This window comes from Mirounga leonina, unplaced genomic scaffold (assembly GCF_011800145.1).
Source record: "Mirounga leonina isolate KUSES-001 unplaced genomic scaffold, KU_Mleo_1.0 Mir_224, whole genome shotgun sequence".
Lineage (NCBI taxonomy): Eukaryota > Metazoa > Chordata > Mammalia > Carnivora > Phocidae > Mirounga > Mirounga leonina.
In genome coordinates this window covers 6,492,222-6,506,219 of record NW_023270615.1, presented here as the reverse complement: position 1 = coordinate 6,506,219, position 13,998 = coordinate 6,492,222, and the positions used below count along the sequence as shown (strand labels likewise).

Genomic DNA, 13,998 nt, shown 5'->3' with positions numbered 1-13,998 from the left:
GAGGCTATTTCCAGTTCCCTCAGTTAAAGGTCATCCCTACCCTTTTGGTACATTATTACCACGCTCTTCAGTTTCTTTGAATTCTCATTCCCTTTCTATGACCCATCATTTAAAAAAAAAATACTTTTTTGTATGGTGTCTTTGTTCTCCACTAAATCAAATCATCTTGAGGTAATGGAACATCCACTATTCAACTATTTGGTTTTTTTGTTTGTTTGTTTGTTTCTGTTGTTGTTCCGTTAGCCAACATATAGTACACACCTAATGTAGCACCCAGAACCTTCTAGAAACTCAATAAATGTTTGCTGAAAGACTGAAGCCACCTACCCCGAACGTTTGCTATTGATTTCAAAAATTCCTCTGGAAAAGAAAATATGTTTCTTTACCTATTTGAGAATGAGTGAATTTGACTTTTATTCTTCAGTACCTCTTTATACCCAATTTAACACTGATTTTGAGTGACAGGGAGAGTAAATCACCATAACCAAAACTTCTACTTAAAAAATTCAAACCAAGGGTGCCTGGGTGGCTCAGTCAGTTGAGTGACTCTTGATTTCATTCAGCTCAGGTCATGATCTCAGGGTCGTGGGATCGAGCCCCACATGGGGCTCCATGCTCAGTGTGGAGTCTGCTTCTCCCTCTCCCTCTGCTCCTCCCCCGCTCGTGTTCTCCTCTTTCTCTCTCTCTCAAATAAATAAATAAATAAATAAATAAATTCTTTAAAAAAATTCAAACTTAACAAAAATCATGCAAGGTTGTTTTTATTAAGCTTTGTGTTTAGATTACAGCTAAGTATTTCAGGCATTGCTTCATTTGACAAGCAGACATGACATTCAAGGAAACATTTCAACAAACTCCAATGACTTCACAACTACTGCGAACAGAACATATCTACTCTGCAGCTCAAAGGTGTGTGAAGGACTTAAAGGGGTTGTTAGAGAAAGAAGCTACATGACAACTGGTCCTCTTCTATAACATGATTATCCTGGATGAGTAACTACAAGGAGAAGCACATAACTATTACGGAGCTTGGAGAGATCTCACATCAGCTCCATCCTTGTTTTACAGATAGGACTTGAGGGTCACATATCAGAAGATAAAGGATTCTTTCAGAATAAGCTACATGTCAAGTTTTCTATGTGTAGTTTTAATGCTAATATGATTAGCTTATGTTTAAAAAAAAATCAAGAAAAGAACAATTGTGTATTTAAAACCCACTACAATATATTAGTGACTATAGGAGATGCTTAGTCATTGAGGATTCTTTGCTCCATTCTTGTGGTTTCTTTATGAGTTCTTCTGAGAAATTTTCATTGTGACCGTCTTGACCTCTGTGTATTCGTGGAGACCATATTCTCCCCTAGAGAGAGGGGGAGAAACCCACAGAATTTAGCACAGCAATGCAAATGTACCATAGTCCATGATTTAGTACAAATTTGTTCTTGCCTATCTGGCTAGGGACAATGGAAAATATTTTCTGTGTACAGAAGCATTTCAAATAGTAGCCAGCCAACCGTAAGATATCTGGTCTCACATAAATCCCCCTGTGGGGAACCTTTTCAAGCCCTTTTTTTTTTTTTTGGCATTTTAAATGACTATTACATTCTGTTGATTTTCACATAAATTGTCTAGTTTTGACATCGTTCTATTTGACTATAAACAAGCTCACCACACACACACACACACACACACATAAAAGACAGTTCAGTCCAACAAGAATCTTACCATTTCTAGTTTAGGTTCGAATACATAAGACAGATAATAGTACAAAAGGAGAAATCGTAATATATAATCACTTGAGTAGTGGAGTAAAACTATAAATTCAAGTAGAGCTTAGCTTAACATTTTTATTGTGTGTGATTGGCCCAGAAATGATAAGAAGGAATTTTCATGCTAACGTGCCCTGATACGGTTTGAAACAAAATATTTTCTAGCTATAGTTTTAACAGTATCTCTTGATTTTTGGGAAAACAAAACAAAACAAAAACCCTGATCTTTATTGTTAGAATTGGTTTGTTTGTCTTTTTGTTTGTCTGTTTTGAGAGAGAGAAGAGAGGGTTCATTGGCCCAAATTCAGACCTTTGGGCTTTTTGTGGTTTTGGGGTTTTTCTATTCATGCAACCCCTGCCATTTGCTTATATAACTCTTAAATCCAACCCAAGTGATCAAGAATTAACCTGAGTCAATCAGTTAGGATCCTGGTATCCCGTTATTGGGTTTATTGAGAGCTCCTACCAGGTTTGGAAACTGTGATTTACCATCTTTTGAAGAAATGACTAAAAGCATTGAGTTCGTTATTCTCTATATTGTTTTGATGAGAGGATTGAATTGCATGTACATAGCAGCACTCTTAAAATTATAACACTTGGGCACATGTAGGCTTACAAAGGAAAATGATCTTGATCCTTTTCTACCCCTTCCTTCTGATGCTGTAGACAGGTATGTAGAAGACATCTTTTTCTCCTGGGTAACCTAATCCTCTTAACGCTGATTATTTTCTTGGGCAATTAAGCTTCTGAAAATACCTTCTAAAAGCTTCAATGAACATGTTCTTCAAAGTAATTAAAGGACTTAGCCTCAGTTGTCTGAAACCCATTAAAGGATAATATTTTAGTAAGTATTTTATATCACAAAGTTAGATAAATTAACCCATGATTTTTGCCAATGGGCTTTCCATTGTATTTTGGGTGACATGGACACTTGAAACTCTCAGGAGAGTACTAAGTGTGATTATTGTCATACTCGGGCTGAAATAAGTCCTGCTCCTAAGTATTACGATGCATAGACATTCCTGTGTCTATGATATAACACAAACACATCCGTTTGACACTTCTCTTTATCCTGCTGCTCTGTGAGTTACTGGTCCTGTACTTCTAAAATCCCTAAGGTACCAATCACCCAGGATTTTATTAGAATGCTGATTCTGTTTCACTAGGTCTGGCAAGAGGTCCAAGATTCTGTATTTCCAACAAACTTCCACTTGACACCCTTGCTTCTCACCTGGGTCCACACGGTAGTAATAAGGTCCTAGTAAGCAAGTTACATCTGTTTTTCACTCTGTACCCAGAACTGAGCCTGGTGCTACTTAAGTAGTCACGGGGATAATGTTTGCTGGACTGACTTGGCGAATATAACTGAACAAAAAAATATTCACGTGAGCTTTCTCTATAAATCCAGTAGTTTATAACACTTTCATGCTCCTCTTATTCTGCAAAGGACAGGAGGAAAGAAGTATCTTGTGAAGGTGCCAAGAACCAATTAATGCAATGGTATGTATAGTAGTAAAGTCTCCAGTGACTTATGTTAACTGAAGTGAAAACTAGTACAATTACACCAAGGAAGGAATTTCTATCATTTGACTCATTCCAGTGCCGGCACCATGATCGGAAACCCAATCCCAGGTCCGGGCACTTAGTGTTACAACCATGCTGAGATCTGTGCACCACTATTTTTGGCTCTTTGAGGACTCTGTTCCCAACTGATCAATTATACCTTTCTATCTCTAAGGATAAATTGTAATTGAACTCTTGGGAGTCATGTAAGTTTATTGCTTCGGTAATTCTCTTTAAACATCTTGTGGCAAATGACTTGTTTTAAGTTCACCCAATTTGGTTTCAGGTAGACATTAACAGCATCCTCAGCCAGAGTTTTTGCAGTAAAAAATTACAGCCTTACTCTTCTCTTTGTGTTTATATAGATATAGAAGGAAATTATCTATATTCACATAACAGAATTTTAAGAAATTATTGATGTTTGATTCTTTTTTTTTTTTAAGATTTTATTTATTTATTTGACAGAGAGAGAGAGACAGCAAGAGAGGGAACACAAGCAGGGGGAGTGGGAGAGGGAGGAGCAGGCTTCCCGCGGAACAGGGAGCCCGATCTGGGACTCAATCCCAGGACCCCAGGATCATGACCTGAGCCGAAGGCAGATGCTTAACGACTGAGCCACCCAGGCGCCCTTGATGTTTGATTCTTATTTTTCCATTTCTCTCTCTTACTTGCTTTTCTTATGCCTCAACCTTAAAGTTGGACCAAACTGTATTCAACAAAATTGACATACTTGGTCTACTTTAGTCAATTTGTCCCTTTTGATTGTTTTATCTTCAACATTCCCAGGAAAATGTGTTAGGTAGCTGGGCCAGCCATGAGTTAACTGTCCTTCAGAATAACCCAACCTTTGTTACAGCTTTTTGTACAGTAATTAGTTCTGCAAAGGGACTCTCTAATAATGGATATTATAAAGAAAAGGAACCGGGGAATGAAAGAACCATTTGCCAAGTCCCCACCTGGTCACAGAATACTGGGGAATGGACACACAGTTTGTCACTTCACTCTCAGGAGGCTTGTTAGCATCTCCATTTTAAATAGGAGGGAACGGAGGCTCAAAACAGGCTGTGTGGCTAGCAAGAGATGGAGCTGGGATTCAAGTGTAGGTCGGCTAGTGCCCCATCATCCTTCCTCTGGGACACCATGTTCTTTTTATGAGTTGAGCTTTTGCCATTCTCTCTCCCCACCAACATTCTAAAGATATCCGTGGCTCTTCACTGCTTCCTTAACAAAATGTAAGCCAATTTTCTTGAATACAAGACTTCTTAATCTGTATCCTATTTAACTGAAATCATACTCTCCAACACCATAAATCCCCACCAGGCATCCAAATTCACGAACCCCCCAACATGCCACATGTAACCAACTGTTCAAGAACGCTTCCCTTCTCTGCTTCCTGACATCCTACATTTGTTTCATGCCCTAGATCAAGTCCTGTATTTTCTGTGAGGTCTTCTCTGACTCTGTCAGCTGCCAGTAAGTTCTTATCCACTGAGTTCCCACAAGGGTTAAAACTACAGCATCTTAAGTATGGAAAGGAGCTCATAGAGTCTCTACTTTGTTCTCCCCCTCCTGTCCCCACCCGCGATTGCTGATTGTATCTGACAGATGAAAACCGTGAGAAGTGGAGCAATTCCATGAATGTTATATTCTGGTGGTGCCCAGATTTTCTGTCCTTCGGTGCTGTGCTCTACATTTTACCTGATTTTCTACCTCCATGACTTAAGAACTCCCCGTCTATGACTGTTTACTTCATAGTGTGAGTAGGTTATTTTGCACGACTTTTTTTACAAATTTCTCCTGCCACCACAATTATATGGACGATGGGATGTGGTATGTATCTCGGGCTCCGAGGCCCTAATATACACAAAAATACTTAATGAACATATATTGAGGAGGATGGATCATTTTATCATTCTTCCTTTTTACTGGCTCCCCAAAGATGACTGCTTCATTGTAATTTTGCTGACTTATTTAAATGACAAAGTAGATGGCTATTTAATGTATTCATGACCTTTAGAACATGAGACTCATTTTTACTTGCTATTTACAGAATGAGCAGCTTTCCTATGTTTGATTCCATAAGGTTTGTATATGATGTGTCTTTATTCCTCATGATTTTTAAAATGTATTGATAACAAAATGACTTTTAAAATGTATTGGTAACAAAATTAACCGAATATAGTCACCACTTTCTGTGTATACATATGTATATGCACATTTTTAAAAAGTCTATATACCCAGGTTTCAAAAGCAACTTGAAGGCTTGTAAATGAATCCTCAATCTAGTCATGACTATAAAACGTGTTTTCCTTAGTCAAATTTCCTTTTCAGTTTATATTTTAGTGCAAAAATAACTAATTCGGATCGTTTAAAACTTTAGATTCCATATCAAAATATTTCATCAAATGAGAATTACTCTTCCTACACTGAGAAGCTTTTGAGATAAAGGCACTAATCTACTTAAGAGGTATATTTGAATGACTAGAGTGTTCGTACGTTTTCACACTTCCTACAGGAATCAATTTGTAGTTTTTGCTTCCCTTTTGGAAACATTTCCCAGAGAGATTACATTCTTATATACAGCAAGAAACTCTAAAAGTAGGCAATATTTCAATAACCAATGTAATGTATGGTCCCTTATGAATAGTAGGAGCTTAATATATTTCCCTTCTGCCATTACTTTTTTGCACTTAGGGGCTAAATCCAGCATTTAAGAGCTATTTGACAGTACGAATCTCCAGGAAAGAACAGAGGCAGGTTTTAATTTAAGTAGCAGCTACGGAGTGATTCGCTGGGGTGACAATCATTTTGATCAAGGAAGCATTTATCTTAATAGAAAGTTATCCTTACAGTTCTCTTCCATTTCCAGACATCTTGAATCCACCGAAGGGGCACTGGGCAGATACCACGCTATAGCAATTCACCCTGAGAAAAAAAGAAGTGTATTATAGATCATATTTAACCTAGGAAATAACTCCTGAATTTGGAATTTTAACAACCTTAACAACCCTGTTGATTTCAATATAACATACTCATTGTTATTTTTTTTTAAAGCAGTACTATAAATTAGCATGTGGAAGTATATGTATATGTACTGCCTAGAAAGAAATAGAATGGTACAGCTCTGTGTGTGGATAGTCATTTTGGTAGTACATTGTGTCCCTGAGAAGTTGTAGTTTGAAATATAAAAGATAGTACAACCAACATGCCATAGGAGAAAGGATATGGTTTGCCAGAGAACGAAAGTTTGTTGGGTGGGTGTTCTTTTTTTTTTTTTTTAAAGATTTTATTTATTTATTTGACAGAGAGATAGTGAGAGCAGGAACACAAGCAGGGGGAGTGGGAGAGGGAGAAGCAGGCTTCCTGCCGAGCAAGGAGCCCGATGTGGGACTCGATCCCAGAACCCTGGGATCATGACCTGAGCCGAAGGCAGATGCTTAACGACTGAGCCACCCAGGCGCCCAGGTGGGTGTTCTTTATTGCTTTCATAAGCCTTGTAATTCTCTTGAGGATTGTGTACATAACAGGCTAGAATCAATCATCTTTTGCAATTGTAATATGTATTACATTACTCAGTTCACTTTTTCCATTAATTCGTTTAATAAATTACTTAAATAGGACTTAGCAGGAGTTGGATTTCACTATTAGTTTATCCCTTGCCATATTTCATAAAATGTTTAAAGATGTTCTATGAACAAATATAATTACAAAAACATGAGTAATTAGAATTAAAGGAAAAATTATGATAAAAGGTCAAGACAAGGAGGAAAATTTAGAATACAGTTTTGCAGGGCATGAGCAATTTGTTTAGCTTTCAGTCTCCTGGTGGCCAAGGTGAAGAGCAAAATTTAATTACCTGTATGATTCTCATTATGTGTAAGGAGAAAAAATATTATTTGAAGGAGAAACAATGTTCTTTTAAAATATTTCCTCTCCCTTGATGTTGCTACAATAGGAGAACAACACTGTGACTTCTAGATACATTGTATTATGCATGCAAATTGGATTATGAATTTGATCCTGAGATAATATTCAGTCATTTCTTCAGTGAAAGCATTTACTATCCAAATTCCCAGAGCTCCATGTTCTCGTTGGACCACAGTTTCTTATCCAAGTCTCTCCTTCTGGAGCATAGTTCCTTAAATAAATGTATGCTTTCAAAAGACAACTTGTCTAGGTTTGTTTAATTGTTCTTCTACTACAAAACCAGATCCCTACTCTGAAATGATGGGTAAAACCCCAACAACCCTGGGATTCAATAATTATCCTGAAAACACCAAGTGGAAACTATGTCTGGGACAATGCCAGAAACAGAATTATGTTCTAGAATAAATAGCAATAAGAATATGCCTCTGTTTTAATAGCAGAGGAATTCCAGACTGGGGATTTCCACATCACTGGGCAGAATGATGTCATATGCTCAGTCCAATCCAGCAGGCATAGAACATTCCAAAGTAAAAAACCTGAAACTTGTCTTTTTATGTTAAAATGTGCAGCAAATGAGTTTGCTCTTTTGATCCTATCCTGGAAGTGAAAATATTTTCATTTAAGTAAATGGAGAACTAAGAAATATTCAGTTAGAGAAAACTATTAATTTCAAAATAATCAGCCTTGCCAATTGATTCTCCTTCCACAGCCTTTTCTTGTTATAAAGAAGGGAGGTTCCAAGCCCACGAGCCCTGGCTTTGCCCCCTTAGTACCCAGGTGATACTGAGAAAGGTATCTGGCCTCTCTAAACATATATTTTCTCCTCTGTACAATGGAAGTGATAATATTTAACCAGATTATTTCAAGGCATAAGTAAGATGATGCATAGCAGGTACTTTTTTTTTTTTTAATAGAATGTCCTTCTTATAGTGGCTTCTTATAGTGGCTTATAGTCAACTAAAATTGACAAAACTTCTTATATAGTGGAAGTTTTTAGTAACTGGAGATAATATACATACATGTAATAGTAATGCTGAATCTTAATAATTTTATCATAGGAAAATTGCACTTTAATCACTAGCCCTACTGATTATTTAAGAAGAATTTGCTTGATTTTAAGTCTTGGAAAGAAAACATCCCACTATAGAAAGAATCAGGCTTTCGAGCAGTTTCTCTGTCCTGGTTGCACAAAGAATCACATGGGAGCTTTGAAAAATACTCTTTAGATAAAAACCTTTAAATAAAAGTCCACATTCAATCGCAGAGATTGATATAATTGATGGATTTGATGGTCACCACCCTAAGCCAAATCAGTTTATTATTATTTTTAAAGCTCCCCAGATGACTCTAATGCACAGTCAGGGTTGAGAATCACTACTTTCGAGTCTGAAATAGGTCTGCGTCTCAGCAGCCATTTATTGTGTGAGCTTTGATCAGTGACTTAACTTCACTAAACTTTCGTTTTTTTCATCGATAACTTTGACATAACAATTACACCGTTGTTATAAGGTGAAATGAGATAATGAACATAAGGAACAGAGAACAGTGCCTAGCATAGAGTATACTGACTAAATGGTGACTCTCTTTTGATTGGGAAAAAAGATTCCAGAGCTACACAGTGGGGCAAGGACTGCTTGGCTGTCCCTTTTAAGGATAAATATTTTTCAGCCTCCTTGCACAGTAATGCAGGGTTGGGAAAGAAACAGCGGGCTGCTTTTCCTCAAAATTGTGAAGCCTCAGGGCACCTGGCTGGCTCAGTTGGCGGAGCATATGACTCTAGATCTCGGGGTTGTGAGCTCAAGCCCCATGTTGGGCATAGAGATCACTTAAAAATAAAAATAAATAAATAAAAGGATAAATACTTTCCATTGTCTAATGGATTTTTAACTGGAGAAGGTGTGACTGATTATCTGGAAGGAAAATCATCTTTAAATATTGACATGGACTGAGGGGACAAAGTGAGTTTCGATGGGGTAAAAATTACCAACCAAGCAGTCCGGACACTGGGGGCTGGGCAGAGGTGCAACAGTTTGAGAGGCATGGCCTTAAAGTATAAAAATCAAGAGATATAAATGAAGATACAATATAAATCAGATATAAAGCATGTATAAATCAGGTTAAAAATGAAGAGACATGTTTCTCAAAACTACTATGTTCTTCCTAATTAAGACCTTCAGACATCTCTAATAAACCCAGAATAAGAAACCGATATAAGAAATAAACATTTGCAGACATAAGAGCATCAAGTAAATATTGTCCTACTATATAATTAAATTGATTAAAGCAGAAGGTCATCTCCCTTGTATATAGCACAGTGCCAAGTACCTAAAAATTATTTAGTAACACTTATATTAGCCAAACATTAAAATATTTGGGGTAAGCAATTTAGGGGCTAGATACAGAGAAAATAACCTTCTAAAGTTCTTCCAATATAGTAGCGTTTTTGTTTTGCTCTTTGTTGTTGTTGTTTGTTTGTTTGTTTCGTTTTGGCTTTGGTTTTAAGGCAGTAACTGCTTGTCCAGCAGGCCATGTGATTCCAAATGAAAAAAATCAGTCTGAAAAAATTCAAAGTGAGGTGTGGTCCAAGATAGTAGCAAGGTTTATCCTGAACTCACCTTTCCCCATGAATGCATACATAAACAATCTGACTTTACACCTAAAGAAACCAGAAAATAAAGGAAGAATGAAGCTTAAAGTTAATAGAAGGAAGGAAGGAAGAAAGGTCTCAGTGGAATAGAGAATGGAGAGACAGTAGAAAAGATCCATAAAACTAAGAGCCTGTTCTTTAAAAAGATAAACAAAATTGACAAACCTTTAGCTAGACTTACCAAGAACAAAAGAGAGGGTTTAAATAAATAAATCAGAAATGAAAGAGAAGTTATAACCAGTACCACAAAATTAGAAAAGATCATAAGACAATACCATGGATAATTATACACCAACAAACTGGACAACTTAGAAGAAATGATTAAATTCTAAAAAAAGTGAGAATTTTCAGGACTGAATCATGAAGAAATAGAAAATCTAAATAGACCAATTACTAATAGGAAATTGTATCAGTAATCAAAAAATTCCCAACAAATGAGTTTCAGGACCAGATGGATTTATTGGTGAATTCTACAAAACATTCAAAGATTTACTACCTATCCTTCTCAAACTCTTCCAAAAATTTAAAGACAAAACTCATTTTATGAGGCCAGCATCACCCTGATACCAAAAACAGACAAGGACATGACAATAAAAGAAAATTATAGGCCAATATCCTTGATGAACACAGATGCAAAATCTCCAACAAAATATTAGCAAACCAAATTCAATGATACATTAGAAGAGTCATACATCATGATCAAGTAGGATTTATTCCAGGGATGCAAGGATGGTTCAACATCTGCAAATCAATCATCACGATCCACCACATTAACAAAATGAAAGTTAAAAATCATATGATAAGCTCAATAGATGCAGAAAAAAATTTGACAAAATTCAACATCCATTAATGATAAAAATTCTCAAAAAATGGGGATACGGGGAATATAGCTCAACATAATAAAAGCCATGTATGACAAACCCACAGCTAACATCATACTCAATGGTGAAAAGCTGAAAGTTTTTCCTTTAAGATCAGGAACAAGACAAGCATGTCCACTCTCATCATTTTTATTCAACATAATACTGGAAGTCCTAGCCAGAGCAATTAGGCACAAAAAGGAAATAAAACTATCCAAATAGGAAAAGGAGAAGTAAAACTGTCACTATATGGAACAGAATAGAGAACTCAAAAATAAACCCATACATATATGGTAATTGATTTATGACAAAAGAGGCAAGAATAGACAATGGGGAAAGGACAGTCTCTTCAATCAGTGGTGCAGGAAAAACTGGACAGCTACATGCAAAATACTGAAACTAGGTCACTTTTGTACACAATACACAAAAATAACTCAAAATAAAGACTTCAGTTTAAGACTTGAAACCATAAAGCTCTTAGAAGAAAACATAGGCAATAAGCTACTTGACGTCAGTCTTGGCAATAAATTTTTGAATCTAACCCTAAATGCAAAGGCAACAAAAGCAAAAATAAACAAGTGGGGACTACATCAAACTAAAAACTTCTGCACAGCAAAGGAAACCATTACCAAAATGAAAATACAATCTATACTGAATGGGAGAAAATATTTTCAAATCATATATCCAATGAGAGATTAATCTCCAAAATACATAAAGAACTCATACAACAAATAACCAATCAAAAAACAAAGAGTCCAATAAAAAATGAGCAGAGGATCTACATTAGACATTTTTCCAAAGAAGATATGCAGATGGCCAACAGGCCCATGAAAAGATGCTCAACATCACTCATTATCAGGGAAATGCAAATCAAAACCATTTGAGATTTTACCTCACTCCTGTCAGAATGACTAGTTTCAAAAGGATAAGAAATAATAGTGTTGGTGAGGACACAGAGAAAAGGGAACTCTCTTGTGCTGTTGGTGGATATGGAAATTGGTGCAGCCACTATGGAAAACAGTATGGAAGCCCCTCAAAAGATTAAAAATAGAACTATCATATGATCCAGCAATTCTACTTCTGGGTATTTATCCAAAGGAAATAAAAAGATATATGCACCCTATGTTCATTGCAACATTATTTGCAATAACCAAGATATGGAAACAACCTAAGTGTCCATGAACAGATGAAAGGATAAAGAAGATGTGATATATGTGTACAATGGAATATTACTTAGCCATAAAAAAAGAAGGAAATCCTTGCCATTGGTGACAACTTGGATGGACCTTGAAGGTATTATGCTAAGTAAAAGAAGTCAGAGAAAAACAGATATTGTACGATTTCACTTACATGTGGAATCTAAAAAACAAAACGTATAGATACAGAGAACAGGCTGGTGGTTGCCAGAGGGGTAGGATGTTGGGAGTGGGAGATACATGTGAAGGGGGTCAAGAGGCACAAACTTCCAGGTATAAAATAAATAAGTCATGGGGACATATATATACAGCATGGCAACTACAGTACATAATTGTGTATTGCATATTTGATAGTTGCCAAGACAGTAAATCTTAAAAGTTCTCATCATAAGAAAAAAAATTTAATTTTGGAGAGTGACTGATGATAACCAGACTTATTGTAGTGATCACTTTGCAGTGTATACAAATATCAAATTATTGTATCGTACACCTGAAAATAATACAATGTCAATACCTCAAAAATAAATAGGTAAATAAAGAACAAAGTTCAAAGTAACATGTTAATGTGATTAACGCTGAAAAGACGATATGTAGATTTGACTTACCATACTGTCCCAGCCTGCAGAGCGGAGGAAACTGTTATGGCTTTATCAATATCTTTGGTAAAGATTCCTGCTGATAAGCCATAAAGAGTATTATTTGCTCTCTTGATCACGTCATCTAAAGATTTAAACTTCATGATTTGCTGCACTGGTCCAAATATCTATACCATAAAAAAATGAATGAAATAAGTCAAAGTAACAGGTTAAAACTAAATATCTTAAATGGTATTGTGGTTTTATTCCCCTACAAACTACCATTAACTAAGATTTTACTTTGCATCTCAAAGTGTAAGAATCAAAACGGTAGCTGCTGGAATGGGAGGTTAAGATAGGCAATGGTCATGTGTTAAATTCCCTTTGGAACAAAATGGGGTAGAAATAAATAAGGTAATATTAATTTTCTTGTTGTTGGAATTAGACTTCCAAGAACTTACCACTGTGTATAAAGTCATTAATTTCACAGTTTCTTTTACATTTAAGAATATTTTATATTCTCGGGCGCCTGGGTGGCTCAGTTGGTTAAGCAACTGCCTTCGGCTCAGGTCATGATCCTGGAGTCCCAGGATGGAGTCCCGCATCGGGCTCCCTGCTCGGCGGGGAGTCTGCTTCTCCCTCTGACCCTCCCCCCTCTCATGTGCTCTCTCTCATTCTCGCTCTCAAATAAATAAATAAAATCTTTAAAAAAAAAACAATAAAAAAGAATATTTTATATTCTCTCCCTAGTTTTCCACATCAAGTCACTACATAAACAGCAAACTCAAGAAAGTAATGCTTGCTCTACTGGATAAATGAATAAGTAATAATTGCTAATAATTATTTTGTTTTAAATATCAGTGTATCATCAACTGAAATACCACCTACTTTACTGGACTTAGATCTTTTTATAATCAGCCAAATTAGCTGAAACAACATGAATTTTTGTTCAGATTCTGTTCTTCAGCCAAATCTTAAGCGACTTACATGTACCAAGCAAAATGATCCATTACTGTAAGAGCTTAAATCCTCAACCACTAACTAAAGCATGGGTTCATTAATAATGACTATGATCATAGGATGGGAAACAAACTCCCAATTTGCTCATTCAAACCTAAATTGTTCTTTCACTTTTGCTAGATTCTCTAGTTAGCTCAGCCCAAAGTCAACTTATTCCGTATCTCATCCCCAGATGGGAGAAAAACAAGTGGGTTTTCTCTTAAAAATTAAGCTCCTGTATTATGTTTCTGTAAAACATATATTAAAATTAAGCAAAGAGGGGTCCTTCTGAGTGTTACTAAAATTTTCTGAGAAATGTAAGTTAGTGGGAGGCAAAAATCAGAAAAGAGAGTTTTCTGGTGTTCATCACTGATCTAAGTATTGGAGTTGGGGGTTACAATTCCACAAAGGCTGAGTATAAATCCTAAGGCTGTAAATCTAATTATTGTATTGTAACCTGGG

General features: G+C 36.2%; 1 protein-coding gene across 1 annotated transcript in view; it reads right to left on the bottom strand.

The window, feature by feature from the left end:
• Positions 1-743: 743 nt before the first annotated feature.
• The window catches only part of ALDH1A1 (aldehyde dehydrogenase 1 family member A1), a 55,150-nt gene continuing 41,895 nt past the window's right edge, over positions 744-13,998 (bottom strand). Inside the window, exons 11-13 of the mRNA XM_035029046.1 lie at positions 12,568-12,725; positions 6,183-6,257; positions 744-1,360 (exon numbers count right to left, since the gene is read on the bottom strand). Of these exons, the coding sequence (XP_034884937.1) occupies positions 1,288-1,360; positions 6,183-6,257; positions 12,568-12,725 (306 nt within the window). The 3' untranslated portion in view covers positions 744-1,287. The remainder of the gene's footprint in view (positions 1,361-6,182; positions 6,258-12,567; positions 12,726-13,998) is intronic.